The sequence below is a fragment of the Amblyomma americanum genome, chromosome 4, assembly GCF_052857255.1.
Source record: "Amblyomma americanum isolate KBUSLIRL-KWMA chromosome 4, ASM5285725v1, whole genome shotgun sequence".
Taxonomy (NCBI): domain Eukaryota; kingdom Metazoa; phylum Arthropoda; class Arachnida; order Ixodida; family Ixodidae; genus Amblyomma; species Amblyomma americanum.
The window spans coordinates 16,673,511-16,692,788 of NC_135500.1; the positions used below are offsets into that span (position 1 = coordinate 16,673,511).

Genomic DNA, 19,278 nt, shown 5'->3' on the forward strand with positions numbered 1-19,278 from the left:
GAATGATGCCAGGTTTAGCGCATAGTATGAAGTCGATTTCATTTTTAATCTCACCATTGGGGCTCTTCCAGGTCCACTTCCTGTTTTCTCGTTTGCGGAAGAAGGTATTCATGATCCGTAAATTATTTCTATCCGCGAATTCGACTAATAACTCTCCCCTGCTATTTCTAGAGCCTATCCCATAGTCACCTACCGCGTGGTCGTCAGCCTGCTTCTTGCCCACCTTCGCATTGAAGTCGCCCATCAGTGCAAGTGCAGTGTACTGCGATTTTACTTTATTCATTGCCGATTCTACGTCTTCATAGAAACTTTCAACGGTCTGGTCATCATGGCTGGATGTGGGTGCGTAGGCCTGCACCACTTTCAGCTTGTACCTCCTATTCAGCCTAATTATTATAGCTGCTACCCTCTCGTTAATACTGTAGAGATCCTCTGCGTTGCCAGCTATATCCTTATTAATGAGGAATCCCACACCTAGTTCTCGTCTATCCTCTAACCCGCGATAGCACAGTATGTGTCCGTCCTTTAGTGCTGTATACGCCTCACCTGTCCTCCTAACTTCGCTAAGCCCTATCACATCCCATTTAATTCCCGCTAGTTCCTCAAACAGCCTGCTAGGCTAGCCTCACTAGCTAAAGTTCTAGCGTTAAACGTTGCCAGGTTCAGATTCCAATGGCGGCCTGTCCGGAGCCAGAGATTCTTAGCACCCTCCGCTGCGTCACAGGTCTGACCGCCGCCGTGGTCAGTTGCTCTGCAGCCGCTGGGGACTGAGGGCCGAGGGTTAATTGGTTTGATCATAGACGGTTGTGGCCAAGTACTACACCAGGGTGGCCAAATCCTGCTCTGGTGAGAGAGTGCGTTATCGGTTCTGGTCACCGAGATCAGGCCGCACTCCAGGCCTGGTTATGCAATTCCATCGACACGCGGATTTTTTTTTTAAACCCGGTGGAGAATTGCGCGGCACCAGGATTTGAGCCCCGGTCCTCTTGCACGCGAGGCGGATGTTATACCTCTACGCCATCGCTGCATCGCTCAGTTGGAGTCTACCGGCACGCAAAAGCGTTTCTGCGTCATGCTCCACAGGTCTTGCATAACTGCGTTCTCCGGCGCAAAGTAGAAAATTCGTAATAAAGATACACAGGAAATTGCCAGGCGGCAATTCTTGTTAAAGAGGCTCATTTTAACAGGAAGAAACGAATGAAAAACGCCTGCGAATGTATATTGCTAAAATCTATTCCACCGATGCTCGGTGAGGAGCGGTGCAATATCCACGTAATGGAGTTACAACTCCAGTTTGTAACCGACGTCAGTTTATACTGTGTTTTTACGGGGCTCTACAGCCCAAACGACCTTTCAATGCAGCTGGCACGAAAGCCACTGAGAGTTTAACAATAACCCAGTTAATACCTTAAACACTGCCGTGTAAGTATGTGCTTTGTTTTTCCGTTTATCCTTCAGGCTGCGATGCCAAGACGAACGCCTACCGAGAGAATAGCAACATTTCGCCATACTTACCTTTATCGGGAGCAATGAGGAGTGCTGAAGAACGCCTCTGGCGAAGGTGACCACGTTTGAACTTCAGCAGGTAGCAGATAAGACCAGAGAAGTTTTGAATAAATTACCATGTCAACACAAACACAGCAGCCGCGGCCGCGTTAGCATTCGCGTGGCGCAGATGGAGAGTTCGCGTGAAGCACCTCTGCCCCTCCCGAGGCGACGAGAAGCGGGACCTTTGTTGGAGTGCAGATGACTCTTGGGGCGCGACGCTCGCAGAAGGAAATGCCGAAGGTGGTCCCGGTCGCTTACATTTGAATGAACCCGGCAGGGAAACTTTCGCGACGGCGTTTCCAATGCAAAGCGGAACTGCTTTTCGGTTGCCACCCAGGGGTAAACGCCAGTCATGAAAAGAGCGATGGCTGAGAGTCCGTTCCGGAAGATCCTATTGAAGAATGGGTATCCGCAGCGAAAGACGTCGGAAACGGCACGGCACCATCAGCGGCGCCGACTGCCGCCGGAGCTCGGCGAACAGGTGCTCCGCGCATCTCGGGCGCTCCCACACCGCCGACGAGAGCAGCGCCGCTGAAAACAGCGCGTCGAGTAAGGTCCAATGTGCTCCTCTCGTGGGTATTTATGTTTATTGGGTGTAAGCGAACCTTGAGAGTGTTCACCAGGTTCGCTTTCTGGCTGGCTGGGAGATGTTATGGTTTTAAGAGTTGTTCGGTACATTGATGGCTTTTTAATTGATTTAAGTACATCTTTTTTTATTGAGCCTTTCGTGAACACTCGTTTAGACGATTTGTTTGCACTTTCTGACCCTGTTACCTCGCGCATTTTAGCTTCTGTTAATGCATGTTTTAAACCACTCCATTTCACCTACGAATTGCCCGAATAGAATAGCCCCAGGTTTTTAGATTTCAGGTAGCGTTTTAAAGATAACGTGGGTTGGTTTTATGAGCCGAGAGCGAAAAATCCTCCCCTGCCATACAGTTCTCCCCTGCCATACGAATATTGTCCAGGAAGAATTTTTTTAATGCGTTTGTAGAAACAGATTCATCTGTAGTCAAAATTTGAATTTCAGCGTCTTCGGGCTTTTCCCTCTCCTCTCGTCACTTTTTGCACATTGGAAGGTTGGTGCTCCTCCGCCGGCCCCACCTCCAGGGGAGAGATTCCTGACCCGCCGGAGCTACGCGGCTGATTGGCCGCGGCCTGACGTCTGAAAGAATCTAGCCAATGGCCAACTCTCACCTTTTCTACGCAGATGCGGGGGACGGAGGAGGGTGCGAGCATGAAAAGGTCGTCGGGAAGGGCTCGCCAACTTTCTCGTGTAATTGTGGGTCCTCTACTGCTCGTAGAAGTGTATTGTTTGGCTCAGGTGTTCATGTCGACACAGTGCAATGATTGAGCAAGTGATCTCTTCTCCTCGGAAGGTATTTCAGAGCCCCTTTAAACGCCCGGCTGCAAGAGCGCACAAAGGAAGTCAGCTACGTGGCCACTGACGGACAGCTGGCTGCCCGCTGTACGAGGCGTGATCCTGAAACGCGTACCGTGCCATCCTCTGTTTGACCAAACGACGGAAGACGACGAAGCCGAGCGGTGAGGACGTGCGTCGCATGCGCTCCCGCTAAGCTGTTTTTCGGCGGACCGAAAAACACCGCGAAAGGATCCGGTTTCGTCACTCCGTGCAAGAGGACACCGGAGTTTGGCCAATCGGTGGGCTATTTCGCATTTCATCGAACCTTTCACTTTTCGAACATGTGGAAGCTAGAGAGGCCTAATGCCCTGACCTAGCGTAGCCTACCCTGTATCGACGGGAGCCGGCACCTGGGCTGGCCCCGAGACCACCACGATGAAAAACGTCGTCAACGGACACGAACTGGACCCCTCGGAATTCGAGAACGGTGAGTGGGAGACTGTTCTCGGCATGCACGACCGCATGAGGGAAAAAGAGGGGAAACCCGCGGACAAAGGGAAGGCTGGCGCCGGGGACAAGAAATATACTAACAATCAGAAATACAGGCACGATCCGAACATCCGCAAGAGGGCACAGATGCCGAGGCTCCCGGAGGGCGACTACAAAATAATCTTCAGGCCCAGAGGCTGGAATTTGAACGACTACGTGCCACATCACCTACTGCAGGCCGTGTGCGCGGCCGCAAACCTACCCTACGGAGACGTCCAGGACGAAGACATTTCAAGAATCAACTGTGGTAACAACACGTACACGATCAGCACACCAAATCGTCAACGCACGAGCACTCACGTGAGGATCAAGGCGATAGTTATCGGGGAAAAGACCCTCGACATGGCACCCTACGTCGCGGCTCCCGACGACGCCATTAAGGGCGTGGCATACAACGCCTACGACATCGGAACCCCGGAAGAAGTCCGTCAAGGCTTCATTAAGCGCTACCCAAGCACCGCCGTGCTCAACGCCCGGATAATTGGAAAGTCAAGATCTATTTTGATCACCGTCGGAGAGAAAAAGCTCCCCAGACGAGTTTTCTACTGGGGATCAGTATTCATCGTCTACCCGTACCGAGAGCGGGTAGAGACCTGCTACAATTGCAGAAAGACGGGACACAGGACGGATGTGTGCTACAAGCCACGGCTAAAGCGTTGCCGCAGATGCGGCGAAGACCACCCGGATCCACCAGAGGGAGAACTACCGACATGCAACCCCAAATGCATTGTATGCGGGAGGGCGCACAACACCGGCAGCCGGAATCGCAAGTACAGGCTGGCCAAGAAAATACCCTACAGACCCAAGAATAACCCGGGGCAACATGACTACGACCACCAACCAAGATTGAGGATCAGGGACGACAGCGGAAACCGCCAAGGCTACCAGGGAAGATGCAGATCGAGCTCCTTCCCACCACTACCGGGGACCGGAGACGGAGGCGGCAGCTCGGGTCCGGGCAGAGGCAGAAGATCGAGCAAAGGAAAAGGTTCAAGCAAGAGCAGAAACATGGGCAAAAAGGTGGGCTGGCCAGGTAAGACCTCCCTTTGGGAAACCGCTCGGTAGAAGGAACTGGTAGAGCAGCTCGCTAAGAGAGACAGAGAGCTCGATAACATAAAGAAGGAAATGACGTAGATGAGGAAACTTATTAACGGTAACACATAACAGCCGAAGGTGGTAGAAAAGCCAACTTTGCAGCAGTCACAAAACATGAGTCAGACGCCTCCACATAGCACAAACAAAGGGGGAGATAAAGAAAACGCAATGGATATGGACACCCGAGTTCCCGCGAAACGACCTCTACCCAGAAAGGAAAACACCGAAGACAGCAAGCCCAAAAAGACGGCAGATAGTCCAATCGAGGACGCATCAACCAGAACTTACAGTAAGCTTAGGTCAGACATGAACACGCTCATGAAGCGCGTTGACGCTCAAGACGCTATAATAGATGCCGTTACAGCCAGGGTTGACAAACTAACCGAACGTGTCGATAATCTGACGGCGGAATTCGTCATGGTCAGAGAACAAGCCATGGCTTGCTTCCAGAAAATTATGGAACGACTAAGAAACATAGAAGCCAGACTTCCACCTGTTGCCGGCAGCACCCTCTCCCAGCTGCAACCGCAACAACAGTCCTAGGACATTATGGCCCCTCGGCAGCAAATTACAATCTGGCAGTGGAACTGCAGAGGCTTCCACTCGAAGAGAGAGAACCTGCAGGCACGCATTCAATAAAGCGAGAACGCACCGGGCGTAATCACGCTACAAGAGGCAAAGGCACGGCTAAATTAACCGGATACGCCGCTTACACTCCGCTAGAAACACAAGGGGAGCACAAACCCAAGTTGTTCACGGCCACGTTGGTGCAGAGAAATCTGTCTGCAATACAACATGAACTCGAAAACACGAGCGAAGACTACGTGATGATAGAACTAATCCCAAACACAAAAGGGGACAACAGCCTCTTTATTCTGAATACATACAACTCACCCAGAAACCGCGGGACAGGGCTAATCAGAAAGGACTAGCTAATCAGAAAGGACTAGTAATTACGGAGGACTTCAACGCCCCGCACCTGGCATGCGGATATAGGACGGCATCCCCCAAGAGAGACAAACTATGGACTGAAATCCAACACTTAAGAATCACAATACTAAACAACCCACAAGACCCCACAAGGATAGGCAACAGCGTCAATGTAGACACGTCGCCAGACTTGACGCTAGGCAAAGACCTAGAGGGCGAGAAGTGGTCAAACACAGGACACACCTTGGGTAGTGATCATTATATCATAGAGATTGAAACACAAACCAGGCCGCTGAAGAAAAAGCTGCACAAAACGAAGCTGACAGACTGGGATGCTCTTAGAAAACTCAGGGACAGAAACGCTCCGAGGGTGATCACGGATCTAAATCAATGGGTCGAGATGCTCAAAAGAGATGTAACCAGACACACTAGAGAGACCCCAACCAGTGGAAATAGTGATATCACAGACTTGAGGTTGGCCCATATGTGGGAAGCCCACGAGAGCCTCATGAAGACGTGGAAAAAGCAGAGGTACAATAGAAAGATAAAGAAGAGAATTTCGACACTCGAAAGACAGATGGAAGAGTACGCGAACGAACTTCAGAGTCATCACTGGGGACAGATTTGCGATGAAATGAATGGAAAGCTAGGGTGTAAGGATAAATGGCAACTTCTTCGCCACTTGCTAGACCCAGGACAAACTAAGACGACAGCACAAGAGCAGCTGAAAAGATTGGTTCACAAATACCAGGGCCGAAGACCTAATAGAAGAACTGAGGAAAAGATACCCCAACACAGACAAAGGGGGCTCTTCTCTAGCATAGCGAGGACCAGAGAACGCAGAGCTAGATAGGGGCACCTCGATAGCGGAGGTATGGAGAGCAATGAGTCAAGTAAGAACCACGTCGGCGGCGGGGGCAGATGGCGTAACCAACGAAATGTTGAGGAATCTAAATATAGTATCCGTCACGGCACTCACAGACTTTCTAAACGAGATAGGTAAACAAGGCAGTCTACCTTCAGAATGGAAACATGCTAAAGTAGTCTTTATGCCCAAACCCGGCAAGAAACTTGAAGTGGGAAACCTAAGGAGGATATCGCTAACGGCGTGCCTGGGGAAGCTCATGGAACATGTGATTGTAAACAGACTCCAAGAGTAGGCAGAGAAAAAAGAAGTATTTTCCGAAACCATAACAGGATTAAGGAGCAAGTTGTCCACGCAGGACGTAATGCTCGTGCTCAAAACAGACATCACAGACCCACCCAAAAAAGGGGGCACAAAAACTATACTGGGCCTCGATCTATGTAAAGCCTTTGAAAACGACAAACATGACGCCATACTAACTAATCTTGCCGAAACTGCCCCTGGTAAGAGAACCTACGAATACGTTAGGGACTTTCTAACCAAAAGAACAGCAGATATAAATTTAGGAGACATTAAGTAGGAAACCTTTAAGCTAGGAGACAAGGACACCCCGCAGGGCTCAGTGCTGTCCCTTTTCTTCTTTAGTAAAACAGCGCGAACAACGTAAGACAAGATGAAGGAGGACACAGGACGGGCGCTGACTCTCAACTCAGTTGAGAGTCAGCGCCCGTCCTGTGTCCTCCTTCATCTTGTCTTACGTTGTTCGCGCTGTTTTACTAAAGATGCATCTATACCAACTCGCCCAAATGAACGTTCTACTTATCCCTTTTCTTATTCAACTTAGCGTTAAAGATCCTACCACCATTATTGAAGACTGAAAGGAATAAAATACACGCTATAAGCGGACGATATCACAATATGGACGCACACAGGCAATGATGGTGAAATAGAAGAAAATCTACCACAGGCGATCGATATTGCCGAGGAATACGCAGAATGGGCAGGGTTAAAATGCTCGCCAAGCAAATCCGAACTTCTGGTGATCCGGGGGGCTAGCAAACGCGATACCAACGCAGGAGACATTCTGGTAGAGGTCAATGAAACACCGGTAGCCAGAGTGGACAAAATCAGTGTCTTGGGACTGATAGTCCAGGACAATAGAAAGAACACAGAGACAATAAACAGGCTTAAGCCGACAATTAACATGACAACCAGGCTGATAAGGCGAATAGGCAACAAAAGACGATGAGTCAAAGAGAAAGGTCTGTGCCGAATGGTTCAGGCTTTTGTTATAAGCAGAATAACATACGCCATCCCCTATCTCAAGTTAGGGCTCGCGGAAAAGCACAAAATGGAGGGGATCATAAAACAGGCATATAAAGCAGCCCTGGGACTACCCCAGTGCACCCCTACGGAAAGGCTTCTTAAACTTGGGATCTACAACACCATCGCGGAACTGTGCGAGGCACATCTAATCACACAATTAAGACGACTCGCCACCACACATACGGGATGTAAGATCCTGGCCAACCTAGGACTACGTGATAGAATTCCGGAAAAAATGCGCCGGCAAAACTACCGACAGAAGTGAGGAACTCACTCACTATTAAACCGCTTCCAAAAAACATGCACCCTGCTTTTAACGAAGGCAGGAGGCGAGCAAGAGCAAAGGCCCTTGAAGCCAAGTTGGCTCGGAATACACTGCCTACGTAGACGCGTCGGAATACGAGGGAGGCGACTCCTTTGTGGTCGTGGGCGTGAACGACTCGGGTGAAACATTTTTGGCTCGTTCGGTTAAAACAAAGAACTCGGGGACAGCGGAGGAGGTGGCTATCGTCATGGCAATGGTCAACACCAAAGCAGTCACCATAATTAGCGACTCCAAAGTCGCTATAAACAGTTTCGCGGGGGGTATGATCTCCAAGGAGACAGAACGAATCCTAAGGCATAAAGACTGGAACCAAAGAGAGGTGGAACTAATATGGGTGCCGGCACACTCGGGGAATAGGGGAAACGAGTTGGCTCACAGTATAGCTCGAGGTTATGGCAGCCGAGCAGTGAGCCAGGTTGAGTCCCCCAATTTCACGAGAGATAAATTCATATCCTTTCACAACTGCACTAATCACTTTAAACTGGAAAGGAGGATATATCCGCCACCAGACAAGAAGCTCGACAAAAGGCAGGATGTAACGTGGCGTCGGCTCCAGACGCTAGCCTTCTTTAGCCTGTCAAAAATAGCTCACATGTACCCAACACAATACGATCCAACTTGGAAAGAATGCGGCGAGATAGCCGGATACGATCACATTCTATGGGGCTGCAAAAAGGCGCCGCCACCAGCGGACCTACTACCAGTCCCTTCTCTAGAGCGGTGGGAGGCTATACTGGCCAGCTCAGGCCACTGAGTGGGCTCACAAGGTCGCCGAGAACCACGGGCTCGAGGCCATCTAGTATAGCGCCCACATAGGGCTCAATGCTGACAATAAATGTTTTCCAATCCAATGACCGAACGATTTCTTCGTGCAGCCATCGCGTCGGCCTGATAGGGAGATTGTACGAGAAGCGTCAGTGACAGCACGGCAGGTGGTGATTGTTTCAGCAAACCCTCTGTGGCTCTACAAAGACAGAGCTGGATTTCTTAGCGTAAGTGGCACGTGACAATTTTGCCTTTCCTTTTCCTTCTTTCCCCTCGCAAGCTAGAGGAGTATATATGTATATAAGCTTCGGACCCGCAATAAAATTGCTTTGCTGAGAGTAGCGCTTGCCCTGTCCTCGCCTCGTCTTTTGTAGTTACTGTGCCATGCTTTCTGCGCGACGATGAATCAACACCCCCAAACAAATTCCCTTCTGGCGTATGGGGGGGGGGGGGGGGCGTCTTCATGCGGTGTGCACGCTGGAGGATATTCGGCACTCCGCCCGTGAGCAACCTCACCACCAAAGGTTGCTGTCTTCAGTTTTTCTCACATGGGTTGGTGGATTCTCGTGCGCGCGTCAGCATCTCCCCGAAGCGCGAACGACAGGAGCGCCGCGTGTGTGTGCATGCTGGTGCGTGCGTGCGCGAGAGCGGCCCAGGCAGCAGCCAAAGCTCCGCTGCCGAACGACGGTTCGAACTGGCGAGGAGGTCACAAGCTGGCGATGGACGGACGGTCAGCACGAAGGGAGCCCGCGGCTGCAGGAAGCGGAGCCCTCCAAGAGGCATCGGATCCCTCGGCAGTCATCGCCAGCTGAGCCAGACCGTGTGCAGTGCGGGAGCTCTGCGCAACAGCCGCGCATTTCCAGGAACTCGCAGAGCCCGTTGGGTCCCTGGTGCGAGGAAATGTCTGCGGAGACGGCGGCCACGAAGAACTCAGAGGGCAAGAAAGTACTAGTGGAGAGCGACCAAGAGCCCGCTGGAAAGGGAACCCCATCGGGGGGAGAAAAGGCTCGAGAGGACGCGGCCGGCGGGGGAGAGAACAGGGAGAGCAGTTCTGAACACCGGGCAGAGAGGCCGCGCCCTGACGTCAAAGTTTTGTTACCGCAATTGTATATAACGTAAACCAATTCTGGTGTAATCTGAAATCTTCATTTCGCGGTGATTCGGCACCCCGGGAGAAGTAGTGAAGGCAGGAAAGGAAACGGCCTGACCGGGACCTTCTTAAAAATTGCTTTTTTCAGGAAAGGAAATGGCGCAGTAATTGTCTCACACCTCGCTGGTCACCTTAACAGAGCCGTAAGGGAGGAAGGTGAGAGCGTAAGAAGAAAAAGAGAGAAAGAGGTGCCGTAGTGGAGGTCTCCAGAAATTTCGACCACCTGGGGTTATTTAACGTGCACTGACATCGCACAGCACGCGGGACTCTAGCATTCCGCCTCCGTCGAAATTCGACCGCCGCGGCCGTGATCGAACTCTCGTCTTTCGGGTCAGCAGCCGAGGAGGGGCCCATATCTCTGGATCAGTGAAGACGGCAGTCGTGCTTTGCGGTAGGCGGCGGTGGTGCCCAGCTGCAAAGATCGAACCGTGCTTTCGCACAATGTTTCGTGCTTGGCAATGCTGAACTGCCAACCACTTTTTTTCTTTGGCTAGAAAACTAGCGCTGCCCGACAAAATGCTGCCACTGAGGTTGTGAAGTCTCAAGAGTGCACAGGCAGCAACCTGGAGGGGCCTACAGGCCGGCACCCACCCCAGCTAAGCAAGATACCATGCATTCTGGCCAGAGAAATTACGATAGGTTATGCCCGCAATGCGGGGAGGTCTCGAACCTCTACAACGTAGCCTGGGCATGTAAAGCAGTCTCAGATATTCAGGGAAAGAGGAGGAACCTCGAGCAGTGGCTGACGGTACTGGCCAGCTCGGACCCCTCGTCCCTGCATCAGCTGGCGGACAGGGCTGGCGGGCAGCAACCACCAGTGGACTCCTGGACATGGGAGAAGCGCCCACTTAAACTGAGAAGACAAAATTTTTTCTCTCTCTCTTTTTACTGCTTTCCCAGCTGCACCAGTGCGATGACAACGATCCCGCCGCAGTTTGAAGCTGTAGCGCGGAGTGGAGACTACGACACCCACCCAACTTCAGGCCGTCCAGCAGGTCGCGGCGGCCCTCGATAGACAGCGACCGGGTAACTCAGCGGGGGAGGGCGCAAGCCTTACGCTGCCCGCGGACAGTACCTACCCGGATGCAGTCTTAAAGGCGCTGACGTGACGACGTCCAAGCCGCGTCGCGGTAACTCGGCACCCATGTTACGGTAGCCATAGCGACTGCAGGCTCTCAATAAAGTTGGTTCTCTCTCTCTTCCCAGCTTCGCATGAGCACCAACGTGCACAATGCGTCAGCTTCATTCTTAAAATATCGCAGCAAACGACTCATTCCCTTTCGTAACTATAAAGCTGACCTAGGAAGCGAGCAAGCCGATATCAGAACAACAGCCGCTTTCTGGAGCCGCCTTGCCCGACGTTTCCAAGATAGAGTCGTGCGCTGAGCAGCGCCAGTGCACGTTATAGATTCCCAGGCGGTCGAATTTTTTTCTGGGACCTCCACTACGGCACCTCTTTCTTGGTCTCTTCTTTCATTCCCTCCTTTATCCCTTCCCTTACGGTGTGGTTCGGGTGTCCGACGAAATATGTGGGACAGTCACTGTACCATTTCCTTTCCTCAAAACCAATCTTCCAATTTTACCGAAGAAAGCAATCCGTAGATAACGTGTTTTTTGAAAAGAACTTTTACGAGCACAGTTGCCAACATTGGCTATTCGCAGAAAAATTGCTAGGCTAAAGTTTCTGTGTCAGCTTTATCACAGTATGTTAAATCTGGATTCCAGCTTGTACTTGCAGCCCCCCCGGAAGACTGTCATCGCGTACTAACCATCCTGTTATGTCATACATGCCGAGAGTTGACGTCTATAAGTCTTCGTTTCTGACTCAAACATGTATAGAATGGAATAACCTTGACAGACGCGTATTCGCCAAAATTTGTCCACTAGAAACCTTTGTGAAAGAGCTGGAACTGCGTTGTATTGATTGATTGTACCATTCCCACCCTGTAACAGCCCGCAAGGGCTAACAGTATTTGGGAAAAATTAATAAATACAGTGAGCAACGCTAGGACTAAGGTCTCGAAAAGAAACGCTTTCTTTCCGAGGGTCGAAGTCAGCTGGAGGCGCAGAAATGGAGCAAGTACTGGGTCTCCAAGCCGCGGCGGCGCGAGGGCACTGCGGTGCCGCCGCGAACGAAGAACCCTCGTGTTTGACTGCCTCGCGCTGTCGTCATCAACTTCCATCGCGCGCAATGGCTCCAGGGCACGCGTTGCCCTCTTCGTCGTTAAGCGGTCCCAGACTTTCCTTTATTTATTGCTCGACCACTAACGCCCCCGATTTCGCCGATCTTTGCCTGACTTTGAAACCCTTAATTGCCCGACCCGAAAGCGAAATGAAACGCGGCGTGCTAGCGCACATACTTCCAGTTTGACCAAGTAAGCTAAACCGGCTGCAATTTTCTACTTGCTGGTTTTTCACAGAGGATTACTCGAGAAAGGCTCAGCGCAAAAGAACTCTCCCTGCGTCAAACTGATTCGAGGCACCAATTCGTTCAATCCGTTTCGAGGCCCCGCAGCCTTCATTGCCGAGAACATTTACACCTGGCAAAACTCAGTACGCAGCGGTATCGACTCATTTCTTGCGCGGACAATACGAAAGATTCTTCGTAATTTCTCCATAATCACGTGATACACTGCGCATATTTTCTAATGCGCCAGGTCAGAAAAGAAGGAAAAATTGCCGCTCAGAATAAACGATCCCATTGCAGGCTCGTCTTACGCTGGCAAAAAAAAAAAAAAATCGGCAGGGACACGTGCGGAGTGCGAAAGACTGTCAAAACGCAAAACGTAGACGTTTGGTTGCAGTTGCAGTCTTTTTTTCCTCGATGACATCACCTACCCACACGCAAGCGCGCGTATAACACCACTCGGGACGCTGTACGACGAACAGGTGCATCTCAATTTTTACACGAAAGTCTGGGAAGGCATACAATTGAAGGTGCATATGTCGTCGGTTGGAATTCCTGCCGCAAGCTAGCCTCTAATTTGACTAGCACATTTAGCTGCATGCAACGAGAATCATGTCGACATCGCTGCGGCTACCCGCATTGGAGGAATGCGAAAGCGTTGACACCTGCTCAACACTCGTCGCCTTTGAAACTTGGCGCCATGGTTGCTTTCCTGTCCACTTAATTCTTCTTTTATTCCACTTCCGTAATTACTCACCTTAATTAACCAATTACACTTTGATTAAACCCTCTTTTCATCTCACTTCTTTTGGGCTTTCAAATTTGGCGCCATGGTTGCTTTCCGGTCTACACTTACTACACACCCATCCTGCCTGTTCAACCGTCCATTGACTTTTGTTTCTAAATAATTAACTAATCATTCTATGCCAATCAACCTTTTTTTTCGAGTAATTATCACTCATCGAAAACATTTCAATCCATTTCAAACTTTATTTTCACTTTTTTGCCATTTTTTCCACTATTTTGTCGTCCACGGCTGTTTTCCCGTGCACTCACTATATCGATGTCCACGCTATTTCGACGTTTTTTTGACATTATTGGCTCTAACCAATTAATTAATTATCCTATTGACATCAATTTTTTGTACAACATCCTCAAATCATCCTCTATCGATCACAACCATTCCTTTGGTGCGTCCTCTTCTGCGAACGTCACAATCGCTGCGGACACGTCTTGGTGACACGACCCCGCCGACATAGCCCAGAAATGCTTGGGCATTAAAACGGGAACCAGAAGACTCGAGGACAAACACAGCGCTGTCTCGCGATTAATACTTGACAGTGACCCTCTTGGGACACTCAAGGGACGCGCACGTGGGCAAAGGGGACGGGCACCGTAGGGGCCATCCGATCCGTGCTGGCTAGCAAAAAATGCAGGCTTTTTGTCATGGAGATGGACGGCAGGACGGCTGGCGCAGGACCGCGCGAGGCCGTGTGGTTGTGACATCGCGACCCTGCATCCCAATACTGATTTTCACGACAGCACCAACGCCGACAACTACGGCGATTCTCAACTGAAGGGGACCCTTAAGTGGGTTCACCAGTGACAGTGTACATAGGAAATACATGGGAACTTTCAGAGGCTGTAGCGTGTCTAAAACTGGCTCAATTTTCATGAGGTCTGTGGCAGCGCTTTCTTCCTTAATGAATGGAGGAAATGTTGCAGGCAGATATTATTCTTTAAGTTTCATTTTTTTTACAAATCAGAGATAAATATCCAGAGAAATTGCACCTTTAGGTATGTCGGTCCTTCATGTCATCTTGTGAAAAAACTAAGCCAAATATCAGAATTTTTTCCGCAACATTTCCTCCCTTTTTCTTTCTTGATTGTCAAGCTGCAATTTTCATTCATATCGAGCGTAGTATTTGCGTTTTACAGGCTCTGAAAATTGTGTATGTATTTTCTGCGGAGATTTGAAATTTGCGCCAGATTTAACTAGCGCGACGTGGCTCCATCTGGCGTCAGAATATTTTGTCGCTACTATCCTCTACCACCAGCCTCCTGGTTTTCCGTGTTGGTGCGCGCAGGTTTTTACTCAGAACTTGGACGGACTTGAGCTCTTTCTTTCCTTTTTTCTTGGTTGGGCTGTATTCGGAAAGGATTTCTGCGTTTCATTTTTACTCGAGCTATTGGTGCGGAAAGCGGAAAGGAAGTGGAATTCAAGGCCACACCCAAAAGTGCCCCCCCCCCCTCCCCCTTTCCCCTCCCGGCAGCCACACAATAAGGCATTGTTAGTGCCAAAACACAGGATGGGGGCTCCCTACTCAGGACACTGTGGGAGAACAGCATTGTTCCTTGCCCAGCCCAAAGGCGCAGTGACCCAATGTCGATACAAGTCAAGAATGAAGCTGCAAATATTCCTCATAGGAGGGCCTCGAGCCGATAGCGGCCGGCGTTTACATGAACCCACACGCCTGGTCGTTTGAAAACCGGTACTGGTACGCACGCCTAGCCGGGAGTCGACGGTTCGGGTCCAGTCAATTCCGCCGCAAGGGGTAGGTGACTCAACTCGACCCTGAACCGATGTGCTTGTAAACGCTGTTGGGTCGAAAAGTAGGGTTATTGAGAGGGAAGGGGATAAATGCGAACTTGCTTTCCACGTGCGCCGTCGCACCTCCGATACAGCGATGGCGTGACTCAATCTTGGAGGCTGCTACTGCTTGCTCGACGCTTGGTGTCGACACAGCTGAACCGGTATCGAATCGCTAAATCGAGTTCGTGTAAACACGCAGTGGTTGAGTTGGATTTACCATGCTCAACCCGACCCCCGAATCGGCCCGAAGCAATCGGGTTCATGTAAACAGGGCTAATGGCGTAGATTGATTCTCATGGCGTAGCGATTAACCTCCTTTCACTGGGGCACTTGCCAATCACCTGCGATTTCTCGCTATACTCGCGGACAACTATCTATTCCCGTGCAACAGCCCACATCAAAGGGAGAAAGGACCGTCTCCTTCCTTTTCCTGCTCAGCCCCTGCTGCACTGCAACTGCGACGTCATGAGAACCGGTCGAAGCCAACGCTCGGCTTTGGCTCCAAGCTAGTGAAACCAGAATGTGTCGGATCGGCATCGAAACATCGGTTCTCTAACCAATCTTTGGTCGAGCGTCGCTCTTTATACCCAATTCTCCTTGCGACCAGTCATATCTCTGCCAGAATGTTCGCGTTATCAGTGCAGGTGCTGTCCACTGTACGCGGGTAAGCATGGTTGCACCTTATCTGCAGCAAGGAGCTCGCGGGTTTCCGAGCCCCCAACTCCAGAATAGACATCTCTGTGGTGCGAATAACGTGATGTCAGACGCTCATGGCCTGGCTGGCAAAATCATCCAGTTTCGCTTCTGAACCGGCTTCGCATGTGTGAAGCGTTCCCCAACCGTCTTTATTCTCCCAATTAGATACGCCTCGGTATGCGCCGCACCTAGTCGCACCTCCTGCGCTACGCTTCCAAAAGTCGCACATGTCAATCAGAAAAACGCTCGGAAGGGGCGCTATATAAATATATAAAATATATAAAAGAACTTAATATAGCAGAGCTCATAATGAGACTTTTTCGGAAACCGTAGTAGGTGTGGAATTTTCGCTTTCAAACCCCTGACATCATAACAATTCCAGTGCGCTGCCGTTTTTGTGTTCAGAAAGAGCACACGTGGTTGGCGTGGCTGCAGTGGCCATCTTCTATTAAATTGCAATTTTTGTTATTTTTAACAATAAACTACTACTAGCAACTTTGTCCAGAACAGTTGGTAGTCGCTTGTGCAATGGCGAAATTCGCGTTCAAAGTCACCACAAATAGCAACAGGACGATCTCAGTGTTTTTGCAAACCACGCATCTCACCCTTTTACCCCAGTCTGATTTGTTTCGTGATAAGCAGTGAAGGAGACATGAAACGAAGTATTTCAGCAGTAATTTAGTTACTGAAGTGTCTATCGACCATAAATGAAGTTAAATGAAGAATTCGGCGACTCCGATAGCAACAAACGTGCTCAGTGGTCATCGAAGAGGAACCTTCAAGATAAGGCGCTTAAAACAACTACAACAGCCCAGAATAATTTCGAAATAGTTGCGCCTGGCTGCATTCCTTCTAAATAGCGCTGGTCGGATCTCGCATAACGAAGTGATATTACCGCGCGCCAACGGTTTTGAACTTGAACAAACAGTTTCGCGGCATTCCTTTTGTCAAAGAAGCATCGGCCGGATGCTTGAACAAAAAGTAAGGTCAACAACAGCAAAGACAATGGAAAATAAACACTGACAGCGTAAACAATGAGAGCGCAAAAAGCTTTTCACAGAGGCCGCGCCGTCGAATCGGCGTCCACACTCGTACACGGTCACCAAGATTGTATTGCGTGTGGCGTCGGAGGAATACGCGGAATACGGAATAGCCGGCCAAATTGCGGAAGGGAAGGTGTTCGCAGGGTGTGTCAATGACTCAAAAGATGACTCACACTCATCTGTTCTGGCTATAGGCTAAACCAACACTGCTTCTAACTACAGGCTGTGTACCCCACCCTATCATTGTAAATGTATTTTCGCAGAAAAGATGCGAGGGAGCTTAGGGGGACCCAAACCGGAAAACGTACTTTTCCTTGTGGCACCTGTGTGGTGTGTTCCTGGAAAAGGGTCCATTCTGTGACCACCACCCCTTGAGACGGTTTATTCTTTCGTGCTTCGGTCTCCCTGCTTTGAAAGGATATACACAGAAAGTTCTCGGCCCTACTTTTTGTTCGCGGAAGAACCAATACTTTCGTGTCGCGGTCGAGGAGATGTCGCGGTAGAATTTACACACCTGGAGGGGTAATAGAAGTTTCCTCCTTTTCGTGGTACTTAAGTGCTGCCATATATCGACAGAAAAAGTTCAAATCTGAGTTGCCTCTTAGCTGGTGAGCCGTCATCACGTTAATAAATGAATAAACAGCAAGGTAGCCCACTTTATCTCACCATCATGAAAAAACAAATTGGAGGGGACACTTAAGCTCCGCCCTAACAGTGCCTCTAACTAATTCCCATGTATGCAGAATTGGCCATTCGTAGCCCTCACACACCTCCTGGCGCAATCGTGCAGCGATGCACCAGGTGGTACCAGTGGCGGGCCTTGTGTGGCCCAGGTTCTGGGCTCACTATCCGGTCGGCCCACCACCTGCCAGAGTCACGCTCGTGGCTTGCCGCTTACAACGCCAACGCCGGCACGGGATTTTCTTGACAACGGCGCAAGCTTCAACGCTATCGCGTTAAAATCCTTCAGATTCGGGAAGAATACCGCGACTAAGCCCATATATAATGGCAATCTGTTGGTGGCAATTACAAACCACCATCATCGGCCTGACTACGCCCTCTGAAGGGCAAAGGCCTCTCCCGTGTGTCTCAAATTAACCGTATCCTTTGCCAGCTGCGCCCACCATGTGTCTGCAAACTTCTTATTCTCATCCGCAGAAATAACTTTCTGCCGCCCCCTGGTCCACTCCACTCCGTTACCCTTAAGGACCAGCGGTTATCTTGCCTTCACATCACATGCCCTGGCCAAGCCCATTTCTACCTCTTGATTTCGACTAGGATGTCATTAACACGCGTTTGTTCCCTCACCCACTCTGCCCGCTTCCGGTCTCTTAACGTCACACCTATCATTTTCCTTTCCATGGCTCGCTGCGTAGTTCTTAATTTAAGCTGAACTCTTTTCGTTAGCCTCCACGTTTCTGCCCCGTAGGCGAATACCGGTAAGATACAGCTGTTGTACACTTTTCTCTTGAGGGATGCTGGTAAACTGCCATTCATGATCTGAGAGAACCCGCCATATGCGCTCCACCCCATTCTTATCCTTCTAGTTATTTCCCTCTCATGATCCGGATCAGCTGACACTACCTGCCCTAAGTAGATGTATTCGTTTACCGCTTCCAGCATCTCGCTGCCCATTGTGAACTGCTGTTTCCTTGCTAGGCTGTTGAACATTACTTTGGTTTCCTGCATGTCAATTTTAAGACATACCGTTCTGCCTAGCCTGTCTAACTCGTTCATCATGCTTTGCAGCTCATCACTGAGTGATTCAGCAAGGCAATGTCATCAGCGAATTGCAGATTACTGAGGTATTCTCCATTAACTCTTATCCCAAATGCACTGTGAGGCGATATCACGGAGCATTTGGGACGCTTTGGTGCGGAGCCACCTGCTGGCAGTCGAAGCGCGCGAACAGCCGCTCAAACTCGGTCAAGCGGCCACACGCTGCAGCGGCGCAGTGGGTTTCGGAGAGGAGGACGGCGTCTCTCTCCGCGATCCGGGCGGCAACGGGAGATCAGCAGCTGCCTCCTCCTCTCCACAGCAGCGTCGGCGTGCTCGACAAGTTTTCCCACAACGGTCTCTCGACGACGACGCAGCTAACGAGCCCGAGTCCGCTGCGTGCACCCGTGTGACGCCGTCGTCTTGCCCAGTGTTGTGACCGACGTGCGCCGCGAGACAGCATGTCGCTTCGCGACGCTCGCTCCCAGTACACGCTGGCCGGCTGCGCGGCCGCGCTGGTGGCCGTGGTGTTCGTGACCGTGTCTTTCTGCACGCCCTACTGGCTCATCTCGGATGGCCTCAACCCGGGTGTGCGCAAATTCCGCAGGCTCGGCCTGTGGGAGGTGTGCTTCGACTACTTCTTCGAACAGTACTACCGATACGACTACGAGTTCCGAGGCTGCCGGTGGATATTCGACCGCGAATACCGCATCCTGCGCCCCCTGCTCGAGCCCCGTGAGTATGCGTGACGCGTCGCGAAAGCGCGCCGTTGCCACCGCTCTCTCGAGCGTGTTTTGCAAACTTCCTTCTTCGCTGTCGCGATTGGGTCGATGCTCTGGGCCAGGCTCGCTATTTCATCTAGTTTTTGTTGTTTCTTTAACCCTCCTTACAAACCTAAGAAACTGTA

At 50.6% G+C, this 19,278-nt stretch overlaps 2 protein-coding genes across 3 annotated transcripts in view; one reads left to right on the top strand and one right to left on the bottom strand.

The window, feature by feature from the left end:
- LOC144127807 (uncharacterized) overlaps positions 1-19,278 on the bottom strand; it is a 1,292,097-nt gene that overhangs the window by 209,050 nt on the left and 1,063,769 nt on the right. The gene's annotated exons all lie outside the window — the stretch shown is intronic.
- The window catches only part of kune (claudin), a 55,442-nt gene continuing 54,755 nt past the window's right edge, over positions 18,592-19,278 (top strand). The window contains exon 1 of the mRNA XM_077660746.1: positions 18,592-19,106. Within this exon, the coding sequence (XP_077516872.1) occupies positions 18,833-19,106 (274 nt within the window). The 5' untranslated portion in view covers positions 18,592-18,832. The remainder of the gene's footprint in view (positions 19,107-19,278) is intronic.